The sequence below is a fragment of the Aspergillus sclerotioniger genome (genome assembly GCF_003184525.1).
Source record: "Aspergillus sclerotioniger CBS 115572 chromosome Unknown BO94scaffold_42, whole genome shotgun sequence".
Taxonomy (NCBI): domain Eukaryota; kingdom Fungi; phylum Ascomycota; class Eurotiomycetes; order Eurotiales; family Aspergillaceae; genus Aspergillus; species Aspergillus sclerotioniger.
Genome location: NW_020291032.1, coordinates 96080 through 115512, shown reverse-complemented (window position 1 = coordinate 115512; position 19433 = coordinate 96080). Strand labels below are relative to the sequence as shown.

General features: G+C 47.4%; 3 protein-coding genes across 3 annotated transcripts; 1 reads left to right on the top strand and 2 right to left on the bottom strand.

Annotated features, from left to right (window-relative positions):
- Window positions 1-263: 263 nt before the first annotated feature.
- Window positions 264-9711, top strand: BO94DRAFT_560773 (actin-domain-containing protein; the record flags this gene model as incomplete). The annotated part of the gene is made up of 7 exons (XM_025614180.1): window positions 264-306; window positions 392-890; window positions 970-1842; window positions 8323-8447; window positions 8470-8824; window positions 8889-9348; window positions 9409-9711. 7 exons carry the CDS (start codon window positions 264-266, stop codon window positions 9709-9711), a joined length of 2658 nt encoding a protein of 885 aa, XP_025462378.1.
- A 323-nt stretch (window positions 9712-10034) lies between these two features.
- On the bottom strand, window positions 10035-12135 carry pdiA (protein disulfide isomerase PDI1). Its single transcript, XM_025609462.1, has 4 exons — window positions 11572-12135; window positions 11080-11458; window positions 10547-10986; window positions 10035-10483 (listed from the first exon to the last, which is right to left on the bottom strand). Exons 1-4 carry the CDS (start codon window positions 11931-11933, stop codon window positions 10117-10119), a joined length of 1548 nt encoding a protein of 515 aa, XP_025462377.1. The 5' UTR covers window positions 11934-12135; the 3' UTR covers window positions 10035-10116.
- Window positions 12136-12934: 799 nt separating this feature from the next.
- BO94DRAFT_579172 (MFS transporter) lies at window positions 12935-15549 on the bottom strand. The gene is made up of 3 exons (XM_025615251.1): window positions 15245-15549; window positions 14934-15153; window positions 12935-14871 (listed from the first exon to the last, which is right to left on the bottom strand). The coding sequence occupies exons 2-3, from the start codon at window positions 15088-15090 to the stop codon at window positions 13175-13177; spliced, it is 1854 nt and encodes a 617-aa protein (XP_025462376.1). The 5' UTR covers window positions 15091-15153; window positions 15245-15549; the 3' UTR covers window positions 12935-13174.
- Between the last annotated feature and the right edge of the window lie 3884 nt (window positions 15550-19433).

Below are 19433 nucleotides of genomic sequence, written 5' to 3'. Positions count from 1 at the left end.
TAGCTCGACTCGGCCGGCGCGTGCTTCCCGCCGGCGCGATTATTCATTCATTCATTCATCCCTCCATCCTTCCATCCTTCCATCCTCCTTCACCATCATCACCAGCTCCATTCGCCTTTCCCCCCTCCCAACTACCCCGCGAACCTGTTTGGCTAGTAGCTACTGCCCCCAACTCCCTCGTCGTGGTTGACTTTCTCCCTCCTCTTTTCCCCGCATTGGACTCTTAGCTATCCTAAAACCTTGTCGTGCTCGCCTACGTCGACATGAATCCCTCCGTCGCACCCTCAACGGCTGAATATGGTGGGGGTATGTCAATTCCTCCTTTTCACGCAGTTGAGATACCTCTTTGCGTGCGCCTTTTCAATCGCAGTACTGATAGCTCTACGCCTAGATGAGGTCTCGGCGATTGTGCTCGATCCCGGCTTCTCGACGACACGGGCTGGTTTTGCAGGGGAGGACACACCCAAATCCTTGATTCCAACATACTATGGCAAATATTCCTCGGAGGGACAGGAAAACTTGATTTTCGGTGACGATGTCTTTGTTACGCCCCGACCCGGTCTGTCGATCCACAACCCAATGGGTCGGGACGGCATCGTGGAGGACTGGGATATGGCCGAGAAAGTGTGGGAATACGCCTTTACTTCGCGCCTAACGGGCCCAAAGCCTGGCAACCCTCTACATAACGGGCTGAATGATGCACCGGAAGGCGAGTTGCCCACAGAGATGGAAGGGGTGGAATCCGAGGAGAAGCTGCTTGCCGATAGCCCATTGCTGATGTCGGAGCCCGGCTGGAATCCTACGAAAGCGCGCGAGAAGACTATTGAGATTGCCATGGAAAAATGGGGAACCCCGGCCTTCTATCTGGCCAGGAATGGAGTTCTCGCAGCGTAAGTTGCCCACAATCCAATATGACGCGCCGGTTGTCCCTGCATACCCCGCTAACATGCTTGATTATTTGGGTTGAAGCTTTGCGGCCGGCAAAGCATCCGCTTTGGTGATTGACATTGGCGCTTCTAATATCTCCGTGACCCCGGTCCACGACGGCATGATACTGAAGCGGGGAGTGCAACATTCTCCCCTCGGAGGCGATTATGTCTCATCTCAGATTCGCGCACTCTTCAAGTCAAACACACCGCAGCCGATATCGATCACACCTCATTATCTGATTTCGTCGAAGACGGCGGTCGACGCTGGCCAACCCCCGCAAGCCAAATACAAGACCTTCTCTCCAGAACGGGCGCCTGATGCATCCTACAGAACCCTCCTGGAAGAACGGACACTGTCCGAGTTCAAGGAATGTGTCGTTCAGGTCTGGCCTGGCCCCAATAAACTGTCTGCCGCAGGCCCCAACGGTGTCTCGAACGAAGAACTTGCAAAGAGCAATCCTGGTCGGCCTTTCGAGTTCCCCGATGGCTATAACCAAGTCTTCGGAGTCGATCGCTATAGAGTGGTGGAATCCCTATTTGACGCCAAAGCTGCGATTCCGGACCCCGAATCGGTGTTTATCGCACCGACGCCGGCCCAAACCGTGCCGGAGCTCATAAAGAACGCGCTGAACGGTGTCGACGTCGACATCCGCCCGCACTTATTGGCGAACGTCGTTGTGACGGGTGCCTCGAGCTTACTCTATGGTTTCACGGACCGTTTGAACCAGGAGCTCATGCAGATGTTTCCAGGTCCGCGCGTGCGGATATCGGCCCCGGGAAACACTGCGGAGCGGAAGTTTGGTTCCTGGATCGGTGGAAGTATTCTCGCCAGTCTGGGGACCTTCCACCAGATGTGGATCTCTAAGAAGGAGTTCGATGAACATGGCCCAAATATTGTGGAAAAGCGCTGCAAGTAGGCGTTTTCTCTACTCCTTCCCCTCTTTTCATTTCTTCCCCCCGATCGCCTTCTCAAAATGGTTCCCCGCTGCCGATGTCCCCTGACCATCTCTGTGCTATCCATGACTACAGCGGCAGATAAGCAATTTATCTGCCAGCAAGCATGTTAATACGATCTAATCCCGAAGTGGGGTTTGAGAAATCATATGTTCCCTTTTCTTTTTCCTGCTGGTACAAGCGCATGGGACCCATGGCCGAGAGGCTACGTTTAGGCTTCCAACGCGCGAACCAGCTATAAGTACCGTGTATACATGAAAATATATAAGCGTATACATGAGAGGACAGATGCTCTACTTCACATTGCGTCGTAGAATGCGCCTGCGCTGCCCGTTTGATGATGGAGGCCTTCTCGGTTCCCGAGTGGAGCGGGCATGAAAGGAAGGGCTGTGTAAGTTGTGACCGATCGGGCATCTTTGAGGGCGGCTCCGAGGTCTGTCTCACTGTCCGGATCTCCTGCTGCAGTTCCGTCCTGACCCCGACTGAACTGGACCGAAAGAACGTGGATTCGAGGACCCACGTCCCTTTTGGGCTTTAACGAATACGTATTCATCATACTATCATCCTCCTGGAGCCAGGCCATGTCCTTGTTCGATTGGGATTCGACCATGTCTGTTTTCAGACGCAGGGTGCCGTCGGCATTGATGGATGATGACTCGGCGCAAAACTTACTCCAAAGCCCATCCTTCTGGACTTGGGAGGATTGCCGGTTGTCCTTTTTCTCTTTCTGTGCCGCATCTTCCCAGGCATCTATCACTCTATCAGACTTGAAATACTGCAGCAGTTGATGTTGGACCGAAGTTTGAGACACTGTCGACCATTCCGCTTGAGCCGCCACCACTGTTGCCTGGGCTCTTTGAACTTCTCCTTTTCTGTTCTTATGCAGGGATTTCAGTGGCTCTAGAGATATACTTCGAGCTCTTGATGCTCTGGATGGTGCTGTGGAAGGGCGCGCTACCGGCAAGTCAGCGTCAAGGTCTTCGCTCGCCGATTCCTTAGTTCTCAGCCTAGCTCTCGAGAGCCGGCGAAGCTTGAGGACAAAGTTTTCAGAGTCGAGGCCGTCGGCAGCGCCATTGACAGACATTGCTCGGCCCGGTGGCTTTGTGTCCGCATTGCGCTTGTCCTTCTCCCTGGCCGCTTTTAGATTCGGAACACTTTTCTGCGTAAGTCTATGACGCTCAGTCGGCTTAGAGAAGGTCGCCGTTGCCGGACCGTTTGGGGCACGGGGAAGTGGTTTATCCGGAGACGAAGCTGTTGTACTAACGAATGAGCCTTTCTCAATGAATCGTTGTCGCAGTGACCTTCCTCGGGAAGTCCCTGTAGAACTCTGCATGTAAGACACCTAGTAAATTATCAGCTTTGGTACATGGTCATGGGTTTGGCAGTTCCTTATGACTAACAACGGCTTTCCGGCTTGCTACTCCTACGCGTCGCTGCATTTCCATAATGGCTAAGCCAAGCTGAAGAAGGGCTGATTGAAGAGCGAGGCCTTTCCGGCGAAGCTTTGAAAATGCGATGTTCCAGCCCTCCACATTTGCCAGCATGGCGTTGTAGACAGCGAGCATTTTGGCAGGTAATGGATTGTGCTTTTTTGCAGACTGTTGCAGGTACGTCCATAAAGCACCAATTGCTTCCCGGCCTTTCTGTATGTCTTTGAGAGAATCCTCAATGGCAGTTGCGAATCGTTCGATGGCGTGCTCGATTCTATCATTATATTCGATCATAGAGGAACGAAAACTGCGTTCCTCCAGCATCTCATCGAATATCATTAAATTTTTGAGAGGTAGGCTGAGATACTGAGTCCGCGTGCGCACGTCGATCTGGATAATATGAAAGTCTTCCGAGGTCCTACCTAGAAATCCATCCATCTCATCCACATGACTCTGGAGGATTTTCGAGACCTCTACGTCCGATTTGGCGAGCGTTTCAACAAGAAGGTAGACCCCAAAGGACATCTGGGCGATAAGTTTCCACAAAGGATGATACCTACGGTTGGTTAGTGCCCAATTTCGCTAAGGAAGTTCAACAGACTAAAGCATGGTCAAATTCTTGCCTTTCGTCGGCTCTCTGGAGCCATTTCCGACCACAAAGTCGCTCGTACTCGGGGGTTTCGAGTAGGTTCTTGCGCCTGGATTGAGCATCAAGATCGGCTACCCAATCGCTCTTTCCAGTTTCAATAGATTCTTGGATCGACTCCTCGAAAGGGCCTTGCAGCTGAGGAATCGGATGTCTTGAGAATTGGCCAGGGCGCTCTTCCGTGGCTAGTTTGAATCCTTTCCCTGGTCGGGCGTTGGCAGAGACTGCCAATCGTTCTGTCTCTTTAGCCAGGGCCGCCATAAATGTGTGTAGAGACAGGGTGATGTTAATGACACACTCTCCGTCTTTCTCGGATCCAACTCGTAAGTGAAAGATTGTTTGGTATTGTCAACTTTGCACAGAAGAAGCATTATATGTAACTACCTCCTCACGATCAAGCTGCGCGCGGCTGGACCCTCATCGGGATATTCGGACGTGAGAAAAGGATTGCTCATAGCAGCATCTTGTAGTGAATGGACGGGTTTCTCAGATCGAATAAGAAGGTAGAAGTAAAAGCAGTATCTATTGTAGCAAAAACATACGACAGAGGTCGCATGTCTCCATATACACGAAGCTGTCAATCGATGGAAACACGTACCCGTATACACAAACGCGCACGTGCAGACGTAATGAGAGAGAGGGGTGGGGGTGGGGGTGGAGGGTGCAAGTCTCGACAATGAATGAGAATGCGGTAGCAACGAGCGGCTTCAAGGGCAGATTATAATACACGCTGGAGGTAGATATGGCATGCCCGAAAAGGCCGCCGCGAAGTCGAGATAGTGGATATAGGCGAAGTTAACGATTGAGCGAGAGGTGGAAATTCAAGCCCAACCCACCCGCAGATCTTAGGGCTGACTGTCTGCTCTCCCGATGAAACCGAGGTAACTGGAGGAAGCTTTGGGGGCACAGCAGGGAGGAGCATGAAAGAAGAGAAGAACGATATATAATTTTTGTGCGGAGTAGGAGGGCGGGTCAATCCCAGCTTATAGAATAATAGAATAGGTATTGATACGTAGCATCGCAGGGACGGGTAGAAAGGGGGGAGGGGGATTGTTGGTTAGAGTGGAGGCAGATAATTAAAATTGCTCCAAGGCGCAAGAGTCAATCCAGCAGCGCTCATAGCCTCCCCAAGAGAGGCCCAGGAATCACAGCACGGCCCGGGTCCAAATCCGTCGACGGTGGTAATTACCATAGAAATCCATAGATATCCATTGATAATGCGGAATGCGGACACCAATGACATTCCTCCGGCGGCTGACGTTTGATGAAAATCGCCGGGAGATGACGATCTGACGCCGGGCGACTCCACTTGGCCGCGACGTACTGTGTACGAGACTCGTTCGTACCCCGTAGCCTGCCGCCTCGTCATGCCATGCGACTGCGTGGCATTCTCCATGGCTGCCTTTCCTTGCTCATCTACCCCAGGCACCGGAGAGGGAGAATTGTGAGGGGTTTGGTTGCTTAATACTATGCATACGAAGCGATTAGGTAGGTACTAACCAACTTCGGTCCAATGGTAACACTGCCAGTACCGGCAGTGAGAAACGATCGGCGAGACTTCCCAGCCAGCCCCCATGCCTTTCTGGCATTCAAGCCCTACCCAAGATGCCGGTCCCCGAACATAGTACCCAGGACGAACCGCGGAAGCCAGGGTCGCGCGCCTCAATGTTTTCCTGCCATTCTGATGACCCTGAGAAAAACCTCTATCACGTCCCCGGGGGTTGCTCGGTGAAGAAAACAGGATCCCAGAAATTGGTGGGCAGGGAAAGATTGAGAAAATCTCCAAACAACATGTCGATGTTGGTAAACTTGTCCTGGTTAGGGTCGGGGGGGCAAATTTCTTGCGTACATAACGGGCGGGACGGAAGTTCTTGCACTAGCGCGGTAGAGGGCGCGTTGCTGCGTATGTTACTCGATGCGCCTTGGGCAGCATCGATATACGAACTTGGTAGGGTGGGAAGATGTCTTGGATTTGGAGGTGCGGGCATTCTTGTAGTGCCCGGCATCGATAGGCTGGAAGCTCGACTATATTGGTGATGCCCAAGTTGAACCTCGTCGATTTGATGCAATGCCTTTCGCCCCAGTCGCGCCATGGCTTCTGCAGAATACCAGTAGCCGCCCAGGCGTTCGAGCAGAGTACAACAAGCTTCTAGACTAGTTTTTGCTCGATTAAGTTGCGTGATGAGCTTGCTTGAGCGGAACTGTTGGTATGACACACCCATAGAAAGGGTTAACGCGTATGGAACAATGGGCAGAGGCGGCAACTCCTGAGAACACTCGGTAGCAGCAATGGAGTGGATTCGAATGGCAGCAAGTCCTTGGCGGATGTACGAAGGCCTGGACTCATCTGGCCTATGGGATACTCTGTATCTGCATGACAGTATAGCAACTGCATGATAGTACAGCTCAAGGAAGCCTGGGTTTCAGCTTTCTTAGCGATCCATCCTGGGAAGTAGATCTCTTGATGCACTCAGGGCATTCCAATCCTGGACAAAGTGAATAGGTTATACGCAAGAGAAACTTACCTAGTGTAGCGAGGTCCAGGTCATCCCGAAGTTTGTCACCCGTGATGGCTTCAAAAGCAGGGAATTCACCTTCCCATCCAACAGTATGGTCCGCAGACGGTCTATAAAATGAGATGACGGCCGATAGTAGATCTGAGATAGCAAATCAAATATCAAAGGCGGATTTGGGCGACATCTCTCGAACATTAGGCTTCTCAATTCCGATGTCGCAGGCTGCAAGAAGTACTGGGCGACCGCCTATACAGGCATGCATTCGGTCCAAGCTCCACAGGCACCAAAAGAGGCAAGACAGAGAATCCCCCGGCGTCCGACCGGGACGCTCAAGATGCAAGCCAACCATTTGGGCTTGATGAATGGCCTGACAGAGGTGCATAGACGCCGACTCTGCGCCTTCGTAACATTCGCAATGCAGGGACATAAGTGCCAAGATACGGATACGACTAAGTCTATCGGGTTCCACTCCGACATTTAAGGCGACAATCAGGCCCTGGTAGAGTTCAGAGCAAAAGGAACGAGATGAGATGGAGGGTCCACCATCGATCAGGCGAAGGTGGGGGCTAGCCGCTCTGTCTTTGGCTGCAACAAGGCAGATTGCTCTTTCCAGAAACACGGACGCGGTGCCGTCAGAGTGGGCTTGAGAGAATGAGGTTTGATCGACAAGGGGCAGGACATGATTGACCTTGTTGAAAAAGATAGAGAGCAAATGACTTCTGGTGGAAAAAGGCAAATGGCCACAGGCGTTCATACAAAATGCATACTGCTGGCTCAGCATGGATGCGACAGTTTGTAATTCAAGGACATCTTTGGGACCGTGTCCAATCAACTCAGGGTCGGGTTCAGACACATGCTCTCTATGGCTCCGAATGGCTGGGGAGCTGATCCAGAGTCCGATCCGATCTCGCAGGTGGTTGCCACCAGTAGAATCTAATTTCTCACGGATGACAGCTTCCGGGTTGAGATCCCCGACAAACCGTTCTGTTTGGGAAGGGGTTGTGTTCAGGTTATCTGTGAGCGCTGTATCCTGCTGCTGCTGTGGAGGCACATGGCTCCTGGCACCTGTCTGTATGTGGTTTTGGCTTGAACTGATTGGTATATCCAGATGGCGGCAGCGTTTCTTTTGGTTTCCATGAGACGGTAAATTAGCTCCCCATCCACCATAAGAAAAGTGATGTAGGAAGTAGACACACACCTTTCTTCGTTGGCAAGTAGCACATGCTCGCAGAGCCCGAGTCCGACGTCTCGACTGAGGGGTATCGGCGAGCCAAGTGAGTTCCATTGCTTCTTTGACTGCTTCAATGGTAGTACAGCATTACCCAGGAGGTGCTTTTAGCCTTCACCCCACCTGCAGTAAGCTAGCTGTTATAATCAACTGACTAGGACTGACTCGTGGTTGGATTTGTACATACCTCGGTAGGTACGTCAGGAGAGCAGACAAAGAGGAATGTAGCCCAACGGGCTAAGCTAGATATTCAACATTGATTAATACTACTATGTACGGAGTACCGTGTACCTATCCAGAGTCCCACAGACACCCAGTACTGAGTCCTAATTAATGCATTGAAAGCGTGAAACTGAGTCTGCCGGAGAATGGCGGAGAATCTTATTCCCACCCCCAGATCTGCCAGAGACTACGACAGGGGACGCCAATTTACGCGTGGTCGCGCAGCGACGCGTTGCCAGCCAGTATCCATTCTTACACATCTCCCCATCCCCAGGCCTCAACTTTTCGGAAAGATACAGTCAGGCAGGTGAGTCTGTCGTATATATCGTCATTTCTCACTCCTCTTCCTCCTGTTCTTCTCTCCCTTGCCTTGGACGTCACGTCTTTCCCTTCCAAGCTTGGTTATTTGGTCCTCGTCTTCTCATTGTTCCTCATTCCCATCCCAGAACCCTACTTCCTTTGGCAGACTTGCTGCTCGAGTTATTCATTCTCACGATCGCCCGCGACAGCTTGCACGAATTTGTCGGCAACATGGCTGGTCGAGTGGGCGCCAAACGTGATGCTAACCATTTGACGGCACCGGCGGCCGACTCGAAGAAACCCAAAGCCAATGGAAGCATCACTTCATTTTTTGGGGTTCCCAAGACAAAGTCGAATGATCCAAAGTCGCCAATCACGTCGTCATCCTCTAGCTTCAATAAGCAAAAATGGGTGGCTTCATTAACTCCAGAACAAAAGAAGCTCCTTCAACTTGAGATTGACACCCTGGACGAGAGCTGGCTGGCACAGCTAAAGGAGGAAGTGGTGAAACCGGAGTTCCTGGCACTGAAACGCTTTCTCCAGAAAGAAAAGCAATCAGGAACTAAAGTCTTTCCTCCTGAAGATGAAATTTACTCTTGGTACAGCCCTATAATCTCTTGTATAGGTATCAGTTGCAGCGTTACGTCGCTAACCCTGTCTCAGGTCCCGTCATACGCCTCTCCATAAAGTGAAGGTAGTCATAATCGGCCAAGATCCTTACCATAATCATAATCAGGCCCACGGCCTTGCATTCTCCGTCCGCCCCCCAACTCCCGCTCCGCCTTCACTCGTCAATATCTTCACCGAAATCCGTAATGACTATCCCTCCTTTCAAAGACCTGCAAACAAGGGCGGCCTTCTCACTCCCTGGGCCGAGCGTGGTGTATTAATGCTCAACACCTGCTTGACCGTTCGTGCACATCAGGCTGCTAGTCATTCAAACAAGGGGTGGGAATTGTTCACGCAAAAAGCCATAGAGTTGGTGGCCCGAGTTCGGACACGTGGGGTTGTCTTCCTTGCATGGGGCACGCCTGCAGGAAAGCGCGTGACAGGCATCAATAGAGCAAAGCATTATGTCCTGCAATCAGTGCACCCAAGTCCGCTAAGTGCATCAAGAGGATTCGTGAGTAGCCTATACCTCATTTTTTGGTGATAAACCCCTGATGGTTAGTTTGCTCGGCAGTATGGAAACCAGCATTTCAAGAAATGCAACGAGTGGCTTGCTGAACGCTATGGTGTTGACGAGATCATCGACTGGGCCTTGACTTCGAAGAACAAAACCAGTGCCCCTCTTGCCACCATTCAGAGCCCGGCTTCAACGGACACCTCTAAGACGTCCGCCGCAGAAGAGTCAGATGCTGGCTTTCCAGAAGAAGAAAATAACCATGCGACAACAGAGCCCCCCAGGTCTACTGACACTGCTGACGAATTTGAAGATGACCTCGATGCGCTGGAAGCCCTAGCAGCAACGGAAACGAACAGGTAATTGCTAATTCTGAATGCCTTCACAAATTTAATGCTTGGTTGCAACACGCTGGCGTCATCACTGCCTTTATCCTGAAAGAACCATAGGGTCAGCTATAATTCTCGCATCTAGAAACGAGGTATCATTGCTAGGGGAGGGCACATATATTTGAGTGATCTCGCACCTTGAAGACTCAATTTTGGCACCCGGGATTTCTCATCAACATATCACATAATTGGCATGTTTGAACCCAGTTAATAGCCGACTAATCATCTGGTTACATGAAAATTCATCGGTGTAGGTGATCAAGCCCAGTCAACTACGAGTAGTCGATCAAGAAATTACAGATTAATAGTGAGATTCAATATTTAGGTAATTAGTGGTAGGATACAGCACAGTAAGTGGAAATAGATCTGAATGGCCCCTTTACAATTCATCATGCCCCGCCGTCTCGTCCTCCGTGGCAGCCGGAGTTTCGGCCTGAGTTGCAGAGGGAGAAGCATCGGTAACATCACCGCTTTCCTGGGCCTCCTGGGGACTGGCATCGAACGCATCGATATTATGTTTGCCATTCTCTTTCACGAAATTTGCAAGATCTTCCACAGTGCGTGAGCCAGAATATTCAATGGGAGAGTCCTTGGCGCCAGCCGGGTAAAGTCTGATAGTAGGGAAGCCAGTAATTGGATCCGGAACATCATTGGCCGTGGCGTCGATCTTGGCGATGGTGACCTTGGCCGCGAAGTCGGGATGATCAACATAGAGACCTGCGAGTTCGTCGTACTTGGGAGCGAGACTATGAGGTTGGTCAGTTTCTGGACTTCAAACATGACATGTACGGAAAAAGGAAAAGACATACGCTTTGCAGTGCCCGCACCACGGTGCGTAAAATTCGACCAAGACATCCTTTTCGTTATCAATGACAAGTTCTTTGTAAGAGTGGGCTACAACAACTGTGACGGGACCCTCCTGGGTTTCGGGGACCGGCTCCGACTTGATGCTAGGGTCAACCTTCCCATCGATGACATCTTGGATGAACATGTCCACTTCGTCGGCATTCAATTCCTTTGATTGATCATAGGGGTATTTGGCATTCTTCGCAGGATCCTGGATAGCGAATGCCGGGAATGTCTGGGGGTCGAGATTGAGATTTCCGGCGTGGGCACCAAACATTTTGGCGTCAATAGTAGCAATGTTCATAGCACCCTTGTGCTTCTGTGCAATGGGCTTGAAGACTTCGGTGTATTTTTCGCGCTCCTCCTGAGTCTCGGCAAAGATGTATGCTAGAGGGATTCCAGCCTATACAGGGAGATTAGCGAATGAAGGAATCATATGGAATAGCTTGCACAGGAATCCGCAGCAATATTCTCTTGATGTCTGGACTGTACTCACCCCGATATAGCCGGAATAGGTCTCGGGGCCGATCTCGCCAACAAGGGGAGTGCTAGCGGACTTGACCCAGTTATGGATAGCCTCCTGCTCGATTTCTCCCTTGTAAACAGCCTTCTTTTCATCGAAGTCCTTGTAAAGCACGAGGGACGGCTGATCAACACCCTCAGCCTTGGCAATGGCCGGATCATTTGTCGCGGCAAACAGGTAATTGTCTCTCTGGGATTCAGCATAATGTTCGAATGCTTGATAGGTTTCCTCGTCCTCAGTCGGGATATAACCAATGACAACAATCTTGTCCATAGCCTTGATCTCCTCCAGGTTCTCCTCGTTCACAGAAGATACCGCAGGGAGAGACTGCTTGGTCATGTAGGATACGATACTAACAAGGACACAATGCGTCAGTACTCCGTCGCATATATGATAACTTTAATCGAGCCACGCATCCCTCTTGAAGCTCTGTTCTGTCAAGTAGCAGGGCGGGGTGGAACTCACGATTCTGTCTGACGAGCTCCCTGGTAAGGCTTGCTAGAATCAACGCCACGGAAAATCTTAAGGGTAGGGTAGCCTTCCACGCCATGATCCCGGCATAGATCCTCTTCAGCAGTACAGTCAACCTTGACTAAGGGAATATTCTTCGTCTTCAGCTCTTTGGCTGCTTCCTCATACTTAGGCGCAAGAGCCTTACAATGACCGCACCAAGGAGCAAAGAATTCCGCCAGGACAAGATCATGCTCCTTCATGAAATCTTCGAATGTATCCTTACTTAGCGAAATAACATCCGACTCGGTATCGGCTGCCACAACCACCGCCGATGCTCCGAGGAGGCTCACAAGCCAGGGCGCGAACGAGCGCATGTTGCAGCAAGTTGTACGTGTGCTTTCGGTCAGGAAGGGGAACGGACAAAATGAATGGTAAGCCAATAGACTGCCTGTGGTGGGGTGAATATAAGGCAGGCCACGCGCGAAGCAGAAGCTACCTAAGGGGAAAATAGCGATGGGAAGGTAAATAGTTCTTAAATGTAGGTCGGTCGGTTAGGTTAGCTAAGGTATGGACTGAGTGGAGGCGTTGAGGACAGTCTGTTCTTTCTGCAGTCAGCTGCCTGCTGGGCATTCTGACTGGCTCGATCGGACCCGCCAAGTAGTAGAGCAAGGGACTTACCCAAGGGAATGGTAATATACTATGTTAAAAAAAGTACGGAGTAGGTACCCCTGGTACATCAGCTGTTGAAGCTCCAAGATGGTATTATCATTAGCCCATACGTCCCTGTAAGCTGCTTATCCACTCTTATAGTAGTACCTACTTAAGTAGGTAAGGTACGGACCTTCCTGTGTAGGTAGTAGGTACGTACCTGGTACCAACGCAGTGAACGGTACCGCCTTGGCCGACGGGGACCCTACGTAACTAATCATCCTTACTACCCCGTACCTTGGGCCTCAGGTACTAGTCATTTACTTACTACGTATGCTGAAATTCTCAAACGACAGGAATCCATACCCCTGGCTTCCTAGGCTATTCAGAAATAGGCTATTCAGAAACAAGGCAGTTATCTACAGTTTAAATCGGGTGAGTAATGATCGTTGGGGGTCGTGAATTTCTTGGGACTAACCACTTAGTTCAGTAAAGATCATGTAGCGACCTTTGCTTGTGATTCTTCGACTTTCAAGCTTTAAGCCTGCTTCTCTACGGAGTACGGAGTAGATAGGTAGACATGGCCCAGCTAGCTACATTCCATGATACTAATGTCTCAGGTATTCACTAGCTGGAGAATCTGCGTACGGCCCCGCTCCCGCTCTGTTCCTCTGACATTCGATATTTTCAACTACGATAATGTGAATTTGCAATAATGAATGAAAATGCAGTTCATGATAAGCAGGTAGCTGTTTATCCCTGATTGTATGACGGTACAACTAACCGTGCCAATGTTCAGCCACAAATAGAAAACACATGTACGCTTCAACCCAATCTTTTGCCAACCGGCGCGGAGGGCCCCGAGAAGGGCAGACGATGAGTGACTGGGGAAATGAAATATCTCGACCAAACATTGCTACCTCACCTGAGGTAGACCATGGATCATCCACTCGCCGTCTGATGGTCATCACTCAATTTGTGCCAGAATGTCCTCGCCACGAGACAAACAATTAGAGACGGTTCCGTAGTCCGGAGCCACCTCCAAACTCTGTTTGCCGCCAAGTTCCTTTGCAAGTGAAAGCGCGTCTCTCTTTCCACGCTCCACATCAACTAGGAGCATAAGCGGCAAAGGAAGCAGTATCAAGACAGCGAGGAAAACAAAGGCGGGCCGGATTTCACCATAACGGTCTGTAACTATTCCAACAATCGCCGGCCCGAAAACACTGGAACCTTTGTCGGTAATGGCGTATAGAGCATAGAATGCTGCCTCATAACCTGGGGGGATTAATTCCCCGAAAAAGCTCCGGCAATATGATGAAAGCCCGCCCATAACAAGCCCGTATACGACGCCCAATGGGTACATCTCCCATGGCTGCTGAAGACCCAAGTAACCTAGCCTTTTGATCGCAGGGATAAACCCCAAGAGGCCATAAAGTGGTACAAGCTCGAACAGAACAATGCAGGCAATTATAGTTTGCGATGCATGGAGATTGAATATTCGCGACACAAGGCTCCAAGAAAACGCACCAAGTACTCCCGCAATCATCGCTATCACGTTGATTAGCCCCAATGCAGCTGGCTGCATATCTAGTTGTGTTTTCGCAAAAAGGACAGCGGTTCCACTGACTGTCGCAATGCCATCACTCAGAAGGAACCAAGCTGCCAGAAACAGCATTATATCCCTCAAACGTCGAGTCCGCATTGCGGTCCGACCAAGTGACTCCCAAGCATATGCCATGTAACTGACCCATGTCCCACGCTTCTTCCTTTGTGGTAGGGGCGGGCCGGGCCGGGGACTTAGCCATATTGCCGCAGGTACTGTAAAGATAAACCACCAGAGCCCAATGAGAAAAAGGACAAGTCGCAACGAAAAGGTTGTCTGATGAGTTTCGATAACCACAAGAATGCAAATTGCTTGCAATATCACTGCACCAATATAGCCAATACCAATTCCATTCGATGATAGCTTTGTGGAAAGCTTCAATTCCTGAGAAGTTCTTTGGACAAAGAGTTGAGTTGCGTCGTCTGGAGAAGAGCCATGGTGACTCTGTTCGGGTTGAAGCAGCGCTGTTGTCTCAGAATCTTCATTATGACTTGGGACATCGGCTGTAGGACTATGATTGTCGTTGGTTCTGGCGAGCGGATCCTCGTCACTATGTTCTCTGACCAACAAAGGATGATGGCGAACCAGAAGAGGCAAGAATGAATTCAAGAGCACAAAAGAAGCCCCAAAACAGGTATTAGCTATAATTGCGAAGAGCCCACCAAGGATATATAGCCTTGGAACGACCGCAAGGAACAGCATCGTGGAAACAGAGCCGATGAGAGCAAATGTCACCAAGAGCAGTTTGCGGTAGCTTCCGTGGTCTGCAGCTCCTGACATTGATATGATCAGGATAGCTTGGACAAGGACACTGACTGAAAATGTGTACATAGCGAAGCTTGCAGTGTTGACTTCAACACCGAGGATATGAACAATGCACTGGCTTGACTTCGGTACGCCAGACTTCATATATGCTGTGACATAAGAAAGCTGATCCTGAGGTTCGGATACTGAAGTAGATTGTAGAGCGCTCCAAGTAGCGCTACATGGGGTCGTCTTGTCCGACAAAAGAACTCCTCGTTCTCGAGCCATCTGCTCTAGTGTTATGGGGAGAAAGGACCCTATGACAGGTTAGAGAGAGATTAAAAGGCATAATTGGTCGACCTGTACAACGAGTTCATACCCATAGCACATACTGCAAAAACCTCTGCAGCCCAACCATAGCTGTACCACCCAACCAGTTCCTTTCTAGACGTTGGCCGGGTGTCATCCCCCGGAAATTGTGGTGGGGAGCAGGTTGAAGCGACCTGGTCTTCCTGCGCATTGTTGCAATACGGCATTATGGGCTGTTCACATGTCCGATGAATCGGCTCTCAGAAATAGGCACACCTTATCACGCTTGTCTGTATTCCGTAGAAGCTGGTTAATATACAGGGAATATGGAAAGCTGTTCACATTGGCTTTGGCGGTATGATAGGCTCATATGCAACACACCTGAATGGCCGCTACGCAACCGAAGTCACCAACTATTACTAAGATTGCTTTGCCGTCAGATTGAGAATGTCCGAGGACGGTAGGAAGGACGATGGTGGTATTGACAATCTGGCCTGAAGGGAAGTGACAAGGTAGAGCTTAAGGAAGGGACAGAAAAGTAAAGCAAAGCCTACAAGCAGCAAGGACAAGATAGCTGGGGAAAGATCAAGGATACAATAAATTCCTAGAGGGCTACACTGTATCCAGCAGGGTAGGTTAATACCTGAACAAGAATGGAAGAAGCTTGGAAAGTCTGGGTCGAGTTGGAGTACTTAGCTCGCTGGCGAGTGGACTCAGTGGAGTCTGGAATGCATCGTATTGTGCCTTTCAAGGCAGTGTGGCAGGTGTGGCTGGTTTGATATTAGTAAGATCAGGTAATAACGTAATCCACTACCGAGCCGCCACCTCACGCGTTTTTGACACCGGTCAAAATCCTCGCTCAATTCAACCACCAACCATGCCTCCAAAAGCGCGTCAAAATTCAAGAAATCTAGTCAAGCAAGAAGGCAGGATTCTATTAACAATCTCTGCTATAGAAAACAAGCAAATCTCCCAAATTACTAAAGCTGCGCGGGTCTATAATATTCCACATTCAACTCTACAGGACCATCTTCATGGCCGCAATTATCACAAGAAAGCACGCGCCAACTCCCATAAAATGACTCAAAATGAAGAGGAATCACTTGTACAATAGATCTTATCACTAGATTATTATAAAACATCTCCCCGGCTATCTCATATACAAGAAATAGCTAATATTCTGCTTGCTAAACGTGGAACTATACCTATTTAAACTATTAGAGAGAACTGGGTCTCTAAGTTTATTAAACAATACAATAAATTAAAAACCCACTATACTTGATGCTATGATTATCAACATACTAAATACAGGAATCCTAAGATTATATAAGAATAGTTTAATCATATATAAATCACTATAATACAACAAGGGATTACACAGAAAGATATCTATAACTTTGATAAGACTAGCTTTACTATAGGTCTAGTAGCTACTACACAAGTAGTTACTAGAGCTGATTACTATGGAAAAACATGCCTTGTACAGCCAGGTAATCAAGAATAGATTACTTTAATTAAGTATATAAATATTTCTGGTTAAACACTTCCTCCGTGTATTATCTTTAAAGAAAAGGTCTATATAGAGAGATGGTATCAGAGCAATCTACCACATGACTGGAGAATTAAAATTAGTCCTAATGACTAGACTAGTGATGAAATAAGCCTTTACTAGCTTCAAAACCTCTTTATTCCTGCTATTACTGGCCGTACAACTGGGAATTATCATCTTCTAGTTCTTGATAGCCATGGCAGTCATTTAACACCTCAATTCAACCAGATATATAGTAAGAATAATGTTATTTCTATCTGTATATTTGCTTATTCTTTGCATTTACTGCAACCTCTAGATATTGGCTGCTTTTCACTGCTAAAATGTGTGTACAGAGGCTTAGTGGAGAAGCAGATATATCTTGGATTTAATCATATTGATAAGCTTGACTTCCTTGAAGCTTTCCTTCAGGCGCGTACAGATATCTATACTACTAGCAATATTTACAGTGATTTTTCTGTTATTAGGCTAGTTCTATATAATCTAGGGTGAGTGCTCAGTTAGTTAAATATTTAACTAAATATCCTGATATCACCAGGCAGCCGGTCAACCAATTCAGTACCTAAGACATCCTATACTATCAGATAGCTGGAGAAGCAAGTATTTATAATTAAGAAGCTGCTTAAGACGCGTACACAGAGTCCTTCCTCTTCTACAAAGGCTGTGCTAGATTAACTTATTAAAGAGTATAAAATAGTAATAAATAGTACTACTATTTTAGTATAAGAAAACCATGATCTACAAGCCGCACATAAGAAGAAGCTTCAAAAGTAAAAGCTATTTATTAAATAGTTTACTGCTGCAGAAGGTCTTTCTATCCAGAAAAGCTAGGAGCGATTCCAGCAAGAGAATCAGATTATTGAAGCTTAAGATACTGGGTCTAGGAATCTGGGGCTTTCTGTAGTTGGACCACGCGTACGCGCGCCATCACAGTGTTCTAATTATCATATTTAGGGACATACTAGGGTCAGATGTCCTAACCCATCTAGTAATCAGTTTTATAGAGAAATGCAATTGTTTTATTAGTAAAGCAGTGCTTGAATCTAACATAGTCATGGAAATCGGAGCGGAGGTGGCGGCTCGGTAGTAGGTGGCGGCTCGGTAGTGGATTACGTTATTAACGTAATCGGACACCGAGCCGGCGGCGGTCTGCCGCCGCCTCGCTGACTGCCTCGCTGGCCGCTTCCTAAGGCTATTCAGCCACCAAGAAAAGGCTATATACATCAATTCTTGTTGTTTTCATGAGGGCATTTTAAACGATTGTGTCCTTCACTTCCACATATACTGCAGCGGGCTGGCCGGCGTGCCCTGGCCGGCCTTGGTGCTGCGGCCTGAATTGCTTCATTTTCTTGTATCTGAGCTATATTAAAGCCCTCTTGGCCTGTTAAAGTGCCTCCCTGCTGTATATAACAATATAAGGTTTTTCTCTTTTCTTTTTTATTTGCTTGTATAGACTGGAACTGCTTAATTTGTTGTTAAAGCAGGACTACGTTCTGTATAGACTATTTCATAGCCTTAATCATCTTTTTAATAACTTCATATAAAACTATTGACGCCAGGCCTTGATCTACAAGTTCTTGTATTTCTTGTCTCTATCTTCTAAATTCATATAAATTTGCAGATGTTTTTTCAAGATAGAAAGACTGATTAAAATATAAGGATATTAATAGAGTTAGTGTTTTTAATTAAATCTGTAGCGTTGAAAGTATTTTTTAAGGATTTAAAGAAACAAGGCCGGTGGCATAGAATTCACTGAGTATATTAATATTAAAGAAGGCCTTGGCGTGGATACTGTGATATAACTATAAGAAATCAAGCTTAATAATTAATTCTTCTCTATAATAAATAGTCTTAGATATATGCTGGCTATATAACTTTTTTAATGGCCCAAAGCAAGCAACGTTAAGTAACTGTAGTTTATAGGATAAGTAAGCAGATATATATAAAGAAATAATTTTATATACTGTACAGAACTGATTAAACTACTGAGTTACATGATTGCCATGATTATTAAGAATTAATATATAATACTTGCTAATAGTTTTTAAAGCTGTATACCGGTCAAACACATTCTGAAGCCAGTTAAAGTCAAGTTTATTAATAGTTCAGCCATTTTCGCTGATACTTAGATAATAAGATTTTAAGCAGACTTCATATTATATTAATTAATGATTTTATACTATAAAGATAATCTGCAGTAAAAGTACTGTTTTTAAGACTGAGATTATAATAATTAAAGTTATTTATTCACGGTTTTCTGGTTATATATACTTAGCACGCGATTCTCGTGTTTCTGAGCTATAGATTATATAAATAATTAAAGTAACTTTTAGTTAGAATCTAGTTTCATCCATATTTTATATATCTTTATTAAGAATATTATATTTTTAGACTGTCTTATAAATAAGGTTAAACCATCTCTAAATAAGATAAGAATCCTCATATTTAACATGTTGATAATCATACTTCAATATAAATTTAAACGTTAATTCCAGATAATGTTTAATAAAGTGAGTAATCCAGTATTCTGATATAGTATTATACTGATTTAGCTTCAACTTTACTTGATAAAGCAGCTGGGCAGAGAATCGAGTATTGCAGATTTTAAGAGGCAGTCTACAGTAGGCTATATCAAGAAGCCACTGCTTTAACGTGTTTTCTTTAATTATAGATAGCTTCCTACAATTAGCATCTTTTTCAGTATGTGATTTGATGCTATTTAAACAATCTTTAAAAGTGCTTATCTTGATATCAAACGCGGCAGCGCAAGCGGTCTTTGTAGAGAATTTCCCACTCTTAAAGGCCTTGACGGTGAGATTTAAATGTTCATTTGTATCGGCCATATTGATGTATGAAAAGAAACACCAAGGAATCACGATAATACTGCGAAACAGGGCGGTTTGGGCGAGTTCTTCGACTTCAAGATGTTGAGGGTGCAAGACGCGGCGCGGCGGCCGCCGGCTCGGTGTCGCGCCGGCTCGGTGTCCGATTACGTTAACTACTTCTTAGCTATTGGCTGGT